Source organism: Hippoglossus hippoglossus, chromosome 20 (assembly GCF_009819705.1).
Source record: "Hippoglossus hippoglossus isolate fHipHip1 chromosome 20, fHipHip1.pri, whole genome shotgun sequence".
Taxonomy (NCBI): domain Eukaryota; kingdom Metazoa; phylum Chordata; class Actinopteri; order Pleuronectiformes; family Pleuronectidae; genus Hippoglossus; species Hippoglossus hippoglossus.
Genome location: NC_047170.1, coordinates 13932892 through 13950435, shown reverse-complemented (window position 1 = coordinate 13950435; position 17544 = coordinate 13932892). Strand labels below are relative to the sequence as shown.

Here is a 17544-nt window from a genome sequence, read left to right as displayed (position 1 = left end):
TCTGAATTTGAAAGATCATTGTTTAAAACCTGGATAAATCATCTGGCAATTTGTCAACTGTAAAATGGAAGAAAATCCCAAATCAGCAAAAATTCAAGGTGACCTCACCTTGAACTGAGACATAAACCTCACCTGGGTGTGAGAATTCACGCACTAATCTGAGATTTTAGTTTCCTCTTTATGCAGCAATGTCACATTTTACATCCCAGTGATACTTCGACGTTATGCTCGCTTCTAGCTTCAGGAAACGCTGGTATAAGTGTTTATTTATCATTGTATTGACAAAACTGTCTTAAGGAATAATGGCATCTTTAAGTCAGGGTTATCTACACAAGCGATGGACCAGCAGGGAATCACAGAAGCAGATGGGTCTTCTATTTTTTTGGCCTATGTTTTTTTTTCGGAACATAGGCCATTGATGAATCGTTTCCACCCTCGTCTGTCTTGAGCCATCCTCTCCAGCTGTTTCCACGTCAGCCCCTTCTTCTTGAATTCCTGCTCTGTGCTCCTTCTCCAGGTGTTTTTGGGTCGTCCTCTACCCCGTTTGCCTTGTGGGTTCCATGTCAGTGCCTGTTTTGTTATTGCTGTTGTGTTTCTTCGTAGTGTGTGTCCAATCCAGCTCCATTTTCTCCTTAACAGCTGTATATCTACTGTTTCTTGTTTTGTGCATTCCCACAGGTTGATGTTGCTAATTGTGTTTGGCCAGAAGACTCCAAGGATGCGTCTTAGGCAGTGGTTTATGACGGTTTGCAGTTTGTTTGTGATGTTAGTGGTGGTTCTCCAGGTTTCGGAGCCATTAGGCTAAATAAATAATTAAATATCCAACACCAGTCAGTGTTTGATCCCACTCTAATGTAAGCATTGTGAGCTCTGTGTAACGTAGACCTGCTCGATGGAGACCGATGTATCAGTGTTTGATAATGAGCTGCAGAGAAATGTAGGTCTCCCTGAGTAACATAAGGAGGCCAGTGCGCAACAAATGTCTCCCAGGGACGAGACCTAAGAAGGAGACACCCTGATGGTTTTTTTCCTTACCACTGAGTTTCACCGCATCAGAAACACACAAAAGAACAGGTTTTTAATGAGAGCTGAATTATCTGCTGAGTTCTCTTCCTAATGACAAACGAACCGGGTGAGTGAGACCAGTAAAAACACAGATAAAAGCATAAAAATCGGTGTTTCTCAGACGCTGCTCAGTCATTAGATTGTCGGGATTGCACTTCTTTACATTTAAGCATCTAATTGCTGAGTTTGAATGTTCTTATATTGCTCGATTTCATCTATTTTATAACCTCCCTCAAGGGATTATGTTCTAATCAGCGTTTGTTTCTCTATTAGTTCGCAGCATTACACAATTACTATTACACAGCTTTCCACAAAACTTGGTGGAAGGATGCAGTATGCATGGGTCTGGACCCAGGATTTAGTTTTCCACTTTTAACATTTTGAGATGGATGGATCTAGATGAAAGCATATTTATGGCACTGATATACGACTGTGTGCAACTTGGTGAAGCATGATTTGATTTAAGGGGACTGTTGGGCCGTTGCGGAGGTATGAGTGCTACTCCAGTTCCAATCTCTTTTTTTTTACCTGTAGTTATTCTCTACTTGGGCTGCTGCAATAACAAGGATCATTTTATCTTGTGATACGTGAAAATCCAGAATATGACGCCACTGAAATGAAACAGACCTTCACCTCGATTAAACCAACAGATTTCTCTCTGGTTTAAAAACTGCCGGAAACATCTGAGATTAAGTACACAACTCGACAAATTATAAGTCTAATGAATTTTACACAAGTAACACAGAAATGTTAAATTGAATCAATATGAGCAAAGAAAATCTAATTTTGAACTGCTCACAGCATTGAGACTCTAACAAAACAAGGAGACACTGTTTTCTATCATAAGGGATCAAGGCTAAATATTGTTAGGAACCAGAGCTGTAGAACATTTCATAACAGCTGTCCACAGACACACTGCCTGATTATTTGTCTCCTTGAAGTTATTAGCTTTATTATTACATAACTGGCGAGAGCCTCATTAGTATGAATACACACATTCCTCCACCTGTGGGGGTCCAGAGTTGAATTTACTCTTTCAGACCAGAGAATGATTAAATAATACAATTAAACACTTACTAATTTTATAAAAGAATATTTAACGAAAAGGAAAAAAAGCTCCTGTCCAAATGAATTGAGCATCCTGTTATTACCTGCTGTAGGGAAGGACAGGCCTTTACCTGGAGTCACTTTTTGTACATTCAGCGCTTCTTGTTGTTTTAGAGAAAACGATCCTGTGTGAGGATGTGAAACAAGTCAGACAAAAGCAAATGTCCTCACCTGGATGCTCTTGATTCCGGCTTTGCAGTAGTAACGTTTGACGTCCACATCAATCTCCGTGTTGCCAACAAAGCTGAGTGACGAAAACAAACAGAAAAATACCTCTAGTGACACTTTAGACATCATGGTGAGTTTATGTTTTATTCATTATCTTTATGGAGTTGTTCGAAAAGCTCCTGCTGAACAAACACTAGCATGCATCACAGCGTTTTCCTCCAGAGGCTCATTCAGTCACTGGCTTTTCTCACATCTTCATGCAAACAGTTGGGATATAAATGCTCAAAGCTGCCTCGAACAAGGCTTTAATCCTTTTCACCGTTTTTTTTAATTGCCTGTTACTGTTTGTACATTTGTGCAGGGAAGGATGAAAAATACATTTAATTGCCTTCTTTGTTTACGTTTATTTGGCTGCTCTGTAAACGTTAGGTCTTCTGCTGAATTTCTGGTGAAGTAGCTGCTCAAGGAGTGTTTGCTAGAAACTGTGCAGTAGCCAGGATATTTTAAATTTATTAAAAATAGATTTAGGGATTTTCATTCTTTTGAATTAGCAATTCCCTTCTACTATCTGTAGAAGACAACACTTTTAAACCAGAATCAGAAAGATGCTACAGAGATCAAACTAGAAACCATCTTAAAATGGGATCACACCAGCCACAACGACAGATCAACACCTGCCAGTGTACCTCTGTGGCAGTTCTCAGAACATTAGGTGTCTCCAGGACAACAGTTTGCATTATGACACACACACACACACACACACACACACACACACACACACACACACACACACACACACACACACACACACACACACACACACACACACACACACACAGCAGAGATTTAAACATGGATCTGATTCGCTCACCTTATCTGTAGATCCATGATGATCTGTCGCTTATCCACATTCTCTGTGTAAACCTTGACCCCGTTGACCCTCACTGGCTACACCGCAACAGAAAGAAACCATTATGGCCACCGCAGTCCTCCAATCCATCAACACCACACCAATAACACCCCCCACCCCTCCATAACGCCCACGTGGTCAGCACAAGGTCGACCGCTCTCCTGACCCCACATGGAAACTATTTATGAAACAAGCACACGTGCCAGCATGTACGTATGTCCACATTCGGGCTCCCACACTCCCTCGCCAGCTGTCCCAACGGCACCTGCTGCGGGTAGTCTGTTTTTGCCACTGGGACAACATGTGATCAGTGGCAGTGCCCGCGAGCGTCGTGCAGGAAACGCTGAGGGGTGCTCACTTTTTCTCCCATGTCGATTTTGCTGAAGCAGAAGGTGCTGAGGTGGGCGTTGGACTCCTTCACCGCCGGCTCGATCGTCTCGCGGAACAGCTTCTCCACGAACTGGCAGATGTAGGGCCACATCTGTTTCACTGTCTGAGGGGAAGCAGGAAGAGACTCAACTTCAAAGATAAATTACTGTAGAGTTTTGATGTTGACAGACTAAAAACAGGTCCTCTTTGCATAATGGAACTAAAAGGGCATGTACACGTATGTGCACTTTATAACATTGTGTGATGCTTTACAGCATATGAACATCACAACATCAACTTCACCCTCCTTAGGCTATTTCCATCACGTCATCTCTCACACCGTGAATGATATAGATACTTTCAAATATTAAGGGTACAAGCATTTACTCAAACGTGTCAAGCAGGGACAATAACTAATTCAATTTTGATGCCTGCACACTGCGCACTCACGAGAGCTTTAAAATGAACATCCAGGTTGTTGCCATGGGGATTCGCAAGGGTTAATGCACTTTACGGTGCCGTAGAAATGGAGCTGCATGTTAAGTCGGATGTGCAGCGCTCGGTGTGGCAACACTCACAGCCCCAGTGGGAAGAGGAGAGAGAGCAGGAGGGCAGCAGACATCCCATTTTCCTCCAGGTTTCATTCAAGCAAACAAATGAAAGCGACAGCCGCTCAATTCTTTACCTTGTTCAGCCACTCCACTCGCTCCACGTCTGGGAAGTGCACCTGCGACGGAGAAACAGAGCAGATGTGTTGCTTTCAATAAGTCTGATAATGCAGCATTTTTCAAGGCAATTATCAGACATATAATCTATAATCTATCTATATTTATTAACCTGCATTGAAATGGGTGAAATTCTTTTTTTTCTTCCATTTTCAGTGAGGACAATTACCACTTCATATAAAATCATTGCCCTTAGATGCCAAGGTGCAGAACCGCCCTGCTGAAAACAAGAAGGTCGATATGCTATTAACTGTTTGCACTGGACTGACTGTGTAGTGTGTTCTTCTCTTTTGTCCCATTCTGTTTCAAATTGCTCTTGAATTACCCAAAGTGCAAAATTGTTCTTGTATTTTTGAATACATTTTAAAGCTGCTACTCGTGTTTGAATATGTAATATTTGCAGTTGGCATTCAAATTACCTTTCCAAATATGACATGATGTATTTTACTGTGAGACAAGTCATACAGATGAAGATAAATTACAGCCACACCAGCAGCACTCTGAGGCTGTAATTTCACACACTGGTGCTTTGAGCTAATGCCAACATGCTTGTAGTGACAAGGCTAACATGTTAGTGCACCAACATGTTGCTAATGAGCACTGAACCCAAAGTATAGCTAAATAGAACATCATCAGTTATTAGTAAGTCATGAATCAAAGTATGTGTGGGACTGAGGTATTAAAGGTTCATCCAAAAAGATGTTTCACCCAATTTTATAGCATCAAATAACTAATTACACTTAGAATTACCTAGAATGACAGAAACCATCCTTGAGAAAAATTGTATTTGCACTCTGACTTTTTAGTTTGGTCCATGTCTCATCCACTAACACGGAGGAGGCAGTGTTTCTGACCTTTACTGCAGCCAGACACCAGGCACCACTTTTGTGGATCCATCAATACAAGAATTGTTCAAAGAGAAGAATACATTGATTATATGAGCTTTCTTTTACCATCTTTTTGTGTTAACTGATGTAAGATAACTGACACCAGATGAGTAAAAAGCTAAGAATTGAATTTATCTCCTCACATGTTGAGTGTGAACAAGGTGCACTCGTGTTATTTGTGTTATTAGGCCGACAATATTGGGCTGAAGGGGATTTTATTGAGTTGCACTTTGCCGAATCACTCTGAATGGCCAAAGTAAATCAGCCATTGATTTAACATGAGCAAAGGGAAATGCCCGGAATTAAGTCGATAACAAGCACAAAGGTGTCCAACCACGTACAAGCCCCCTTAATAAATAACAGATAAACAAAGCTGCCCCTCCGCCTCAATGAAATTGGAGGCGTTTATTTCTTCATCTCAGCTGCAGGATGAAGTGATGCAGCCCGCTGGAGTGCTGGTGAGATATGACACTTGGTGCGACAGCTACACGGGACAGCACTACTCCTCATGGAGCAGCCCGCTAAAGTGCTTATCCAGCGTTTACGTCAAAGTGTGGAGGAAGCACTGACGGGAGCAAGGAGACGGGGGAACACAAAGTTCAAGATAATATGACAGAATCAGGCCCATGGTTCAGTTCTGAGGTGGAAATGATGCAGCTCACTGGACAAGACACTGGCAGGGCTTCTTTATCACACCTGACAAATTGACCCAATTCAGAAAATGTGGGTGAAGCGATGGAGGGTTTATCCAGCAGCACACGTATTTTGTGTTAAGTGCTGCCAGAGAAAAGCTGTGAAGCAAAAAAGTGTGAGCGAAGCATCTTTGTTATTCAGCCATTGTTACTGTGTCGGTGTAACACGAGTTCAAACTCCCTATAATCAGCACAAAGAGTGTAGAAACAAATATTTAAATACTTAATTATGCTCCCAAAGCTCCCTGAACAAATGGAGCAGAGACAGTTTGATTTAGCTGACATGGACACTAGTATCTCTTTTTAAGACACACAATGCTTACCTCTAAAACTTCTGCCTACATCTCATAAGTCACTCTGACAGAGGTGCATTGAGAGGCCGACTGCAATTCAGACAATCTGACTCCTCCAGACTAAATCAGCTTTCACTTAACTGAAATCCAGCCGAGGTTGAACAACAGCATATCGGCTTCCTTCTTAACCACTGTGCCACTAATGACACAAAAATAAAAAGTTCTATGGACAATTTAATTTTGTTTTTACTTTTTCCGATAAGTACGGTTTTAATTGAATATTTGAAAAGTACAAGAAGGCATCGCCGGCGTCCAGGATATTACAATCTTACTCGAGATAATAATCTTGATCTTTTGATCGACTCTGTCAGAAGTGGACTGTATTAGTTTATCAGGATGTTTTCTGGTGTCAGGCTCTTGCAGAAGTGCTGAACTGGACTGCATCATATTGTTGTTTCTCAGGTTTTTCCACCTCATTAACAAGGGGGCAGAATATTTAATTTCAGTGTTGTGTAGGTCAATGTAGCACCAGTAACCCCTGCCTCAGTATTAAACATATACTTGATTTAACATCTCTATGGCCATCGTCATCCTCATAGTATCTGTGGTACTACAATGTATTGGGAGTGTCAAATACAATGGCCATGGGAGTGCACTGTATATAGAACTGTTTTAATGCTTGGTAAAGGTCAAGCAGACCACAGTGTTGTAAATGAAATGAAACAGCAGCTTGTGAGACTATGTGCATTGTTTTCATTTTTATTCCCATGTGACATTAAACTAAAACACAGGAAATTATTTAGTGTAAGTATCTGCTCCAGCAGCCGGCCAGAGACTCACTCTGTGTGAATACCGCTGAGGATTTAGCAGCAGACGTTCGGGGAAAGGGTCCAGGGCACTAAAAAAGGTTTTGTGAAAGCAATGCCATCTCTGTCGAGATTCATTTGCCTAGTGGGGAGAAACTTGCCTGAGCCAAGATTGAGGAGTTATGACTCTAACTGGTAAAAATCTCCCCCCGCGATGACAGGACTGGTACGTGCTCAGCTTGTCAGTCTGAAGCAAACTGATCCATCACTGCGACGCCCCCCTGGATGTTGTCATGTAATTTCCTGTGATGTGATGGATGCCCAGCTACAAACAGTATATGATATGTGATATGTAAAGTAGTGCTTGACTTATTTCTCTTATTAACCACAGACTCAGAGCAGGGGATGGACTGAGGTCCCTGTAATGATGCCTCTTTCCTTTAAGTGGGATACATTTGTCCCCCCCCCCCCATCGAACTCCACCACTCCCCCATTTAATAGTCTCAATGCATCCTGCACGACCATGTGTCAGCAGAATAAGCTTTTAGCAGTTCTCAAAACATGAGACAGCACTGAGCATCCCACCCCAGTCGAGCTGTGACTCTGGGATGAGTCGGATATAAAAAAAAAAGTCTTGTATTTACAGTTTGATAAGTTGAGCAACTGAGCCTTGGAGCTCGTTGAAATTTGCAGTTGTCAAGCTGTATTTTGCCCTTGGATGCTGTTCGATAAACTTCAGTCTTAACAAACTGGACCCCTGAGACGATATATAACAAGGTTTTAGGAAGAATAAATCTTTCCATTTCACTCCGATCCCCCCCCAAGGAAATACATTGCACTGGAAAATAAAATAGAGCACAGTAAGTTCATCGTTGACTTTTACACTTCAAGTATACTGAGGATGGATCGATTCATATAGAATATAAATTACTATTTTATAAATCATTGTTTAAACTCTCTTCGGGGGACTAGATGCATTTATTTATATAGAACTATAATACGATTGTCTGGCTCTGCTCTAAAACACTGTATAGTTTCTGTTTGGGTACCACCTCATTAAATGCGACCTATGTTATCGCATTCATTTATATACAGGGGCTGCTGAGGGCCCAGGAGTGGGTCCAAGGCTAAATCCTAACCACTAAACTATTAACCCTGACAAGGAAAAGTCAAGAGCCCCAGTGTTATCCAACACTTTCTGCCAGGATGGTGTTGCAGTAATAATAATAGAGTGAGTGCACTACAAGGGAGATAGCAGTCTGCATCCCAAAATAACAGGGACCCTGTGGGCATGTTTCCTTTCCAGCGTGGTGTCTGGTTCACCATTGTACCCTGCTGTATTTAGACTGGGGCTCAGTGTAATGTCACTGCTGGGAGGCACAGCTGCTCCATCGTGGCTTTACAGCTCATCCCTGCTCCTCCTGCTCCTGACAGCTGATTGTTTTTTTATTATTCCTGGACACTTAAAAAGTCTTGTTCAGAAAAAACACTCAGAGATCAGCTCAGGTATAAGGTGTGTGTGTCTGTGTCTGTGTGTGTGGAGGTGATTTCCTGAGCTGTGCTCCACTCACCCATGGTGGTAAATCAGAGGTCGTCAGGCTCGGCTTGACACCTCTCTCCTCCTGATCGAAGAAAGCCAGAGCCCGGTTGAGTCTGCTGAGTTTCCCCCCCGTGTTCCTCCTCCACCAGAAAAACACAACAAGTCCAATCAGCAGCCAGCTGAAGCTAAACTCAAAATAGCCCAGGGCGTAAATGGGGAAGATCAGGACGAACGTCTTGGCGAAGTGGACCCAGGTCTGGGTCAGCTCGCCGGCGGAGGACAGCGGGGCGTCCTCGGGTGCGCTCCCCGCCGAGGGATGGGGAAAGTTGGCGCTGGGCTGCGCGGGGCTCGGCGCCGTGTGTCCGTTCTGTTTCGGCGAGACACCGGGTGAGTTGGCTCCTCGCACCGCGGTCATGCTGGCCCTTGGCATGCTTCGGTGTCCCGGAGTTCAAACTGTGAAAATGTAAAAAATAGGGGCACGGTCTTGCGACTCGGTTCCCATGTGCGGTCGCACCGGAGCTGGGGGGGCTGTTCTCACGTCAGCTCACCTGCACACCAGCCCATCGCATTCGGAGGAATCCCCCCGGTTTCGGTTAAAATCCAAGAGCCGCATTCCGTTAAAAGAATCAACTGGTCCGGTCCACAGTCTCCCTGCCTCCACACGGGGAATGAATGACCAGGCTCCCGCTGCTGTGTGCGCTCCCAGAGGTGCCTGCGTGTAGCCTAGCTTACAAACAGGAAAACACCGCCACCTGGTGTCCAGTGGCGGGGGGGGGGGGCGAGCCGCTGTACAAACCAACACACTGACAACGTCAGCGTGAATTAAACACTGCCATTCTTAAAACACACATAGGAAAATAAACATGCGTACATGTTAAACACGTGTTGATTAGCAGCTTGCTAGCTCCGGTTAGCTCGCTTTCAAATAACGTTACATTAGAAATGACGAGCACAGATAAATCGCTCGAAAGAGGTTTTTCGCATTTTTACCACTTAAATTCACCTTAAAAACATCTGGCAGTAACAGACACGCGAACCTGATGTTACAGTCGATAGAAGAACACATTTTTAAAAGCTGTGGAAGATTAAATGGCTTAAAAAGTCACCGTGGAAACTGGGTGTTGATTCCATCGACTGCTCTGCTCTCCATTAACAAGCCTGTTGTCAGGCTGAAGTGACGCGGTCTCCTTGGTTTCCGAGCAGCTGCGCATGCGCGGTAGAGGTCTCCCCATCATGGCGGCGTCGCTACAAACATATGAGCTAATTTCACGGTGGTTTTAAAAGCTCCAGCAATAAAAAACCCGGATGAGAACATGCACAGTGACAAGGTGAGTACTCTGTGTTTGTTAGGCTACAACCAGGAAGTGTGTTTGTCTGGTAGAAAGTGTCGTGTCCGCCGTGGTAACCTACTGACACTGTTATCTTACGTTGTCTCGCTGTTTCTGTTGTTGTTAATGAAATCCAGTCAATGCAAGATGATGTGTTTATTTAGAAACTGAGCAAGGAAGACACATGGAGACCAGAAGACCTGAGAAGATATGTCAGGGTAAGTGTGTGAGTGTTAAAAAGCCCTGCAGGAGGGATGAATGAGTTTCTAACACAGAGAAATATTAAAAAGTTAAATCTTTTTCATTTTCCAGGAGGGTGGACAAGGCGATGACCGAGTCAGGAGGCGAGACGACAGCGAGAGGAAGCACCGTGCTGGGGAATCCACAGAGAGACGCCACAGAGACCCAGAGAAGGAGTCCAGACGAGAGAGAGACAAACACAGGGAGAGGGAGAGCACGAGGGAGAGGGGAGAGGAAGACAGAAAAGACAGATATGTTGAGCAAAGGAAAGAGGGCTCACGAGACAGGAGAGGTGATAAGGAAAGGGAGAGAAGAGATGAGAGGGACAAAGAGAAGGATAGAATGAAGGAAAGAGACAGACTGGTGGATGGGAAAAGGCACAGTGATGATTATGGAGGGAATAAGGACAGGAAGAGGGATAGAGAGGACAAGCATGATCAGGAGAGAGACCAGGAAAGGCATAGAAACAAGGAGAAAGACAGGGTGAGGGATGGAGAGAGACGGAACAGGGAGGACGGGGACAAAGGGAGGGAAGAGAGGGAAAAGGAAAGGAGGAGGGAGGAACGAGACAGAGAGCACAGGACTGAAAGAGAGAGGAGGAGACAAGAGGAAAGTGGAGACCCAGGAAGAGATCGGATAGAAAAGAGCGACAGGGAAAAGAGAGAGCGACTCAAAGATGAACGTGAGGAAAAAAGGACTGACAAAGAAAGGCGAGAAAGACATGGAGACAGGAAGAATTCAGAGCAGAAAGAGGAACGAGGCAAAGGTACAACTGCGTGTACATTTTTTTCTCATCCTATTTAAACAAATAGGATTTCGATAGGAGGTCATTAAATCTGTCTTTCTGATTTTAGAGTACAAAGAAGAACCCAGACGGCATAAAGAGGAGAGAGAAAGAAGACACAAAGAAGGAGGACATGATGTAAGCATCTGTATTCATAATGATTGTCCATCAGTATTTTGCATTTTAACAAAAGGTAAACAAATCACAGAATGTTGCTCTCTAGGATCCAAAGCGGAAGCACGACAGTGAATCTAGCGAGGCGAAGAGGTCAGGTGAGGAGGAGAGGCATCGTCGTGGTGACAGAGAGCGAGGAGACAGGGACAAACAGAAAGAGAGGAGACACCGAGAGGATAAAGATCCAGAGAGACAGCAGAGAGACAAAACGCACAGAGAAGAAGAAGAGAACCCAGAGAGAAACCACAGAGACAATAAATCAGTCTCTGACAAGACTAATACAGTGAAAACAGCGGTAAGTAGAACCATCAATTGCCTTTACAGCCTTCATAACATCAATCTATCAGAGTGGATTCCCTGATGGCTTCTATGGCTTTCTTCTCCCACTTGTCCAATCAGGAAGTTGAGATTGAGCACTGGACAACTAGTGATGTGAAAGATGTAGGAGACACAGAAGAGCCTGTAAGACTCTCAGCTTTGTTGCCCTGCTTACAACCTTCAAGGACAAAAAAATCCACTCTTGCATCTATGGGGACTAATTTTTAGTTTGGTGGCTTGTTTATTTATTTATTTCAACCATAGTCACTATAATTGAATGCCCAGTACAATTTAATTCAATCACCCAGCTATGCTTTGCTTTGCTCGCACGAGAACAAACCTTGCTTTAGCTCATACTGCAGCGTCTTGTACCAATTTAGGAGCTCTAATATAAAAACATCCTTCTTTCTGGTTGGGGAGTATTTGGTCTGTGAGCCATCTACTGTCCGGACTCATTACTGCAGTGTGCTCTTTCTTCTACTTCCAGCTTCATTAGAGTGAAACATCATCCTGAGGTGTATCTGCATGCTTTACTGCAGTATTTAAAGTATCTCCTTCATGTACTTATATCACATCCACAGGTTGTTGATGCTGAAGATTTGGTTGACCAGGAATATGAAGATGATTTTGAGGTAAAAAAAAAATATATATATGTTTATGAAATATGTTACATACTTTTAAATTATACAGTTTTGTTCTGGATCCTTCTCTTTGAGTTTTATTGTTGTTTTGTAACATTTATTTACTTATTTTTGTGTTACTTTTGCATGCTGTAATCGATTTACATTCTAAGAAAGTGGTGAGTATTGAGAGCTTTCACAAGTATATGTATTTTTATTCTCATAGCATCTTGGTTAGTTTTTCAAATTTTTCATTACACATGTTTTTTCTCTGTTCGAAGGATTATGAGGAGGATTTTGAGGAGTTGGATCCGAGTGAAAATGAAGGTGAGGATGAGAAGGAGTCAGAGGAGCTTCCACAAGTCGGGGGAGAAAGAGAGGAAGTTACAGCACAAAAGAGAAAAGAGATTGAAGCGATTCAGAGAGCAATGAATGAAGAGAACGAGAGAGTTGGAACGGATCATTCCACACAAAGTACGAGTAGAGAGGAGGAAGATGGAGCTAAATTGTCCAGAGGTACGGTTCTACTTTATGTTTTATCTTCCTGAGAGATATCGTTTAACATTTAGCACTTGGTGTTATCACATGTTAATGTCCATCCATATTTTTTCCTCATGTCTGATCAGAAGACACTTAATCCTGGGGAACTTTGTGCAAAATTACTTGAGATATGATGTTTTCTCACTGCTCTCTTAATAGGACATGAAAAGAACCACAGTCGAGCTTCTCAACGCGGGAAGTTTATCGACTTTGTGGCAGCAAAACAGCGAGAAGTCAGCAAGAAGGTTGCCACAAAACAGAAGTAAGTTCACTTAAGAACTCTTCGTATTAAATGGGAAATGGATCATTGTAATGTGGCTGTATACCTCTGGAGGAATATCAATATCGTGCACATTTTTGTGCAGGATCGGTGGACTTGTTCTTTTACCTTCGATTTAATTGTTTGTTTTTTTTTCTGTTTCCAGGAAACGCAGCACAGAGCTGCTCAAATTAATTGATCTGGATTTCTCAATGACAGTTTCCCTTTTGGATCTCCCACCTGTAAATGAATACGACATGTACATTAGAACCTTTGGAACCGCAAATACCAAACAGGTCAGTATTTATTCAGTTGTCTCTCTTTCTTCACAGACACCTGTCGCAAATTTATAGAAGAAAAGAAAAAAAGTCAATTTCTGAATAATACAGGGCGACTTCTTCCTTCGCAGGCTTATGTTCAGTGTAACGAGGATAACGCAGATCGAGACATTCAGACAGAGGAGATAGAAGTGTGTGAGAAGTGGACACAGCATCCTCCAGAGCACAGTGGAGCCTGTGGAGGTGAGGAAACACCAAGATAATTCTCTCATCAACTCACTGTTTGCACGTCGAGTTCAATAACCGTGTTTATTATGCTTTTACAGATTCAAACTTCTCTCAGGAAGCTCAAGGAAGAAACATGTACGAAATGAACTTTGATTCCCAGCGTCTGTCAGCGTTTCTGCGCTCTGCCTCGCAGGTGATCCTCTTACACTTACACACGCTACATAGTTCCTTACTCCCTACATGAAGACTTTCTGTTTCTGCTGCACTTCATAACTCCTGTTGGGTGTTGTGACTGAATCAAGGTCCTGGTCGTCCTGTTGGAAGAGAATCAAGCTGAGAGAAAATCCCTGAGCAAGTTGAGGACTCAAAAAGACACACTGTCGTTCAGCGATGGAAGTTTACAGCTCAACACCAAGTTGCCTTTTCTTTACGGTACATACCCCAACCAGAGAAATCACGAAGCACTGTATCCATGACTCTATTTTATTAGATGTGACATGTTAATCCTACCTCGTGGTTTTATTTGGATGATAACAGTTGTTTAGAATACACGGTATAGACCAGCACATGCACGCGAACCAGGTTGTCCTTACTGTTGTCAATCGCAGGTCGCCACATCAGCCTGGTGCACTTCTCTCAAGTCCAGAGGCACACCATGATGTCCGTCCACGCACCTACAACCAAACCCAGTGCTGTGCGCCTTGACAGCTGCACCCTCATCTGCATCTGGAACATCTGGGAACCGTCCAGGCCTCAGAAGATCCTTGTGTATGAATCTGAGGTGATATTTTCTGCTTCTCTTTTCAGTTATAGCAACATTTGCTGTAGTAAATGCTAAAATTTAAAGTCACAATACAATTAAAAACCTACTTTTAGGGCAGCATATATAGATTCTAACACTTACTTGCTTATCACCTGTAAATTGTATTGACAGGATCTACATTTTGTTGTGGTACAAGAAAGTGCCCTGATGTTGCCTTCAAAATATAACAGATACAATCAAAGTAGTCTTACATGCACTGAAACCAATGTATCCCCCGTTTTAACTTCACTGTCCCAGGTGCAGTGTTGCTGTTTCAGCCCTGGAAAGGCCATATTGGTGTTTGCAGGCACATCAGTTGGCTCCGTGGTGTTGTGGGACCTGAGGGAGCAGACCAGTAACCACTACCGCCTGAAGATAGGGGAGGAGGAGTGGACCTTCAGACAGCCTACCTTCTCCACTAGTATGTCTCCAGTGGTAGTTGTTTATTTTCAGAGCAAGAATATGGACACTAATGATTGATAAAATAATAGAAAATGTACGTGTTCGTCTATGTTCCTCTATATTACAAATAGTGCCATTATATAAAGATGGAGCTGAAATTATAGCACACCATTGGTCATGCCAATTTCTGCAACTACCAACTTTTAAAAACATTTTCTCTGCCCTAATCTTTCTCTTAGTCATCTTTGTTGTTGCCACTGCAGTTCCAGCAAACTAAATGTCAGCAGGCAATATGAAGCAAACATCAGCACAGTCGCTCGGGACTGTATAAGCCCTTTCTCCAACTAAAGGTTCAGAGGCTGTTTTCTTATGTAACATTTGTGATGATTCACTGTGCGCTGATGTGCTCTCTTGCCTTGTCAACGCAGGCGCAGTGATGGCCGCCTCGGCCCATTTATCGTCTGTGTCGTCTGTAGAAGTTGTCCCCTCCACCGCAGCAGGGAGCCTGAGGCCAGAGGTCCCCCTGCTGGCATCTGAGGAAGGTATGGAATGTTATAGGAAAAGGTTAACACATTAATTTAAGCTCTTGAGTATCATTTTCTATACATGCCATATGTTTTTGCCATTCACAGTTGGCTTTACATTTCATTGAGTGTTATTCTGTTTCTGGTAATCCAGAGTCTTCAGGATTGTCTTTCCAGTTGGCTTCTCTGGATGAAAGCGGGGTTTTGAATTTCTGGGTACGTTGAGCAACAAAGTGGATTCCAGGGTGAGACACATGTGACCAACATACAAGCAGGCAGAGATGAGAGGGAACTGGTGCAAAAACACAAGAAAGTGAATTATTGTAGTTTGGCCCCACACCAATTCTCATAATGTGAACACACAGACTTCATTCCATCACACATCAAAAATCCCCTTAAAACCACAGAAATAAGACACTTCCTTATATCCTTATTATCACAGTAATATACGTTCTTACACAGATAGATCTACTTTAACAGAAAAGATGTGCCACGATGGACTGGCATGATGTTCTATCTCTGTCCTGCAGGTGGTGGTGGAGCTTCCAAAAGCCAACGAGGCCGGCTCTCCAACAGATCTAGGTAACACATGTAGTATTTTCTTTTTTCCATCGACATACTCATCTTTCTCTCTCCCGCACACACACATGTGGCGCCAGCTTCAACTTTGCTCTTTGTCTCCTGCAGGGCTCAGACCTGGGGGCAAAGTGAAGTTGCTTCACAGCTCCTCCCTGCTCACTGCTGAGAGGTGAGATTGATAAATAGCCGGCGATGCATCCGTCACTGCCAGGCACCGGGCTGAAAATACCCCACAATGTCTTTGCGCGGTGCAACACAGCTGCTCTGCCGTGGTCATGGGATCTTGTTTATGTCCGGCGGGCTGTTGTTTTTGTCACCTCCACATTCGATAGGGACATGCTGTATGAGTGCTCATATAGGTGCAATGTGAATGTGATGCGTGAGGTGTCATATTCCAGTGTTGCCCAGTTTGTTTTTGGCCGGGAACGTTTTGACCCTTGACCTCTGGTTTTGTCATTTATTTTCTCCGTCTGGCTTTCAGGGTTTCACCGAGAGACGCAGTGAAAACAGGCCCATTACAGACTCTTCATCTAAAGTTTCTCCCATCTGACTCCAATCATTTCTTTATTGGCACCAATATGGTGAGCATAACATTTTTTAGCCAAATAATTATGTATTTTCAAATTAATTACGTCAAAACATTCAGTTTAGTTATGTGTCAATGTCCTTTCTGTCCAAGGGTCTTGTCAATCATGGGACCAGTCACAGTTTGAAGGCTACTCCAAAGTTTTACAGGTTTCAGGAGGCCGGAGTCCAACCGGTTGATGTCAACTCAATCCACTTTTCTCCCTTCAGGCAAAACATGTTCTTGGTGAGAGTGCAGTTTTTTCTAAATTAAAAGGAAAGTTTGATATTTTGGGAAAAAGGAATTTAAATCTAGCATATTTTATAACAGATAAGGCCAGAAGCCGGCCAGCTCAGTTTAGCATAAAAACTGGAAACGGGGGGAAAACAGCTGGCACCTCTAAAGCTTTAATTCAAACTCAAGTCTGAAAACTATATATATATTCTATTTGCTTTGACCTCCAGGTGGGTTGTGGGGACGGCAGCATCCGGCTGCACACAGTCAGCCACGAGCAGCCTGTGGCAGAGTGGAGGAGCAGTACAGCGGGGGAACCGGTGGTCTCGCTGCAGTGGGCCCACACCAGGCCGACGGTCTTCTGTGTGCTCGATGCAGCTTCTCACCTCCATGTATGGGACCTGCTGAAAAGCGACACAGAGCCGGTGCTCACAGAGAGGATTTCTACGGACAGGTAGCACCACACACACACACACACACACACTCACACACGTGATGAGTTTTATATTTGTCATATGATGTGTTGATAACAGATGCGTGCTTTCTGTTTTTCAGGGTGACAGCCATGGCCGTGTTCGGAGACTCAGGAAAACAAAACACATATTCAGGAGTAGCCCTGGTGCACGAATCAGGGAAAATCGAAATGCAGTATTTCACAAGAGATTTTACTGTGAGCGTCCCTGCAGAGGAAGAGAAGCTGGAGACAATGATGACCGAAGCCTTCTGAAGTGGCTGCGTTAAGATGATTACTACTTTTTCAAAATCTTGAAGAGCATAAAGATCAAGTTATGAGTCTATTTTTGTCACTGTCACTTTTCATAGCACGTCACAATTCAATTTGATATGTGTTGAATTTTCCTTAGAAACCGATGTCACATGGCTTCAAATTTGTACATAAACAGCAATGAGAGGAATGTGGCTAAATACCAAAGATCCTCCGGAATTCAATTCATATCCTCCATAAAAACCATAGTAGTAAATATATAATGTAGATGTTTGTTGATGTACATATTTATATTTTCTAACTAAAATTTGTAAGGTGGAATCATTTTTGTACAATAAACTGAGTATATATGTAGTTGTGTTGTTTAATGTTTAGATACATTT

The 17544-nt window shown here is 43.2% G+C and overlaps 2 protein-coding genes across 9 annotated transcripts in view; one reads left to right on the top strand and one right to left on the bottom strand.

Annotated features, from left to right (window-relative positions):
* The window catches only part of esyt2b (extended synaptotagmin-like protein 2b), a 29236-nt gene extending 19922 nt beyond the window's left edge, over positions 1-9314 (bottom strand). The window contains exons 1-5 of one of the 3 annotated variants that reach the window (XM_034572684.1): positions 8594-9314; positions 4305-4346; positions 3609-3743; positions 3212-3288; positions 2344-2416 (exon numbers count right to left, since the gene is read on the bottom strand). In XM_034572684.1, coding sequence (XP_034428575.1) covers positions 2344-2416; positions 3212-3288; positions 3609-3743; positions 4305-4346; positions 8594-8992 — 726 coding nt within the window. In that variant the 5' untranslated portion in view covers positions 8993-9314. The remainder of the gene's footprint in view (positions 1-2343; positions 2417-3211; positions 3289-3608; positions 3744-4304; positions 4347-8593) is intronic. The other 2 variants (XM_034572686.1, XM_034572685.1) reach the window with 2 other exon arrangements.
* Positions 9315-9773: 459 nt separating this feature from the next.
* On the top strand, positions 9774-17515 carry dync2i1 (dynein 2 intermediate chain 1). 6 transcript variants are annotated; one of them, XM_034572769.1, is made up of 24 exons: positions 9781-9890; positions 10055-10109; positions 10201-10896; positions 10985-11052; positions 11138-11383; positions 11488-11550; positions 11988-12038; positions 12200-12205; positions 12308-12542; positions 12726-12828; positions 12992-13121; positions 13235-13346; positions 13430-13524; positions 13634-13763; positions 13940-14112; positions 14392-14554; positions 14964-15077; positions 15214-15275; positions 15590-15641; positions 15747-15807; positions 16120-16219; positions 16318-16449; positions 16668-16891; positions 16993-17515. In XM_034572769.1, exons 1-24 carry the CDS (start codon positions 9876-9878, stop codon positions 17162-17164), a joined length of 3258 nt encoding a protein of 1085 aa, XP_034428660.1. In that variant the 5' UTR covers positions 9781-9875; the 3' UTR covers positions 17165-17515. The 6 variants fall into 6 exon arrangements, with proteins under 6 accessions (XP_034428662.1, XP_034428666.1, XP_034428660.1 ...); XM_034572771.1 differs by lacking the exon at positions 10055-10109 and having other exon boundaries at positions 9774-9891; XM_034572773.1 differs by lacking the exon at positions 11488-11550.
* Positions 17516-17544: the final 29 nt, after the last annotated feature.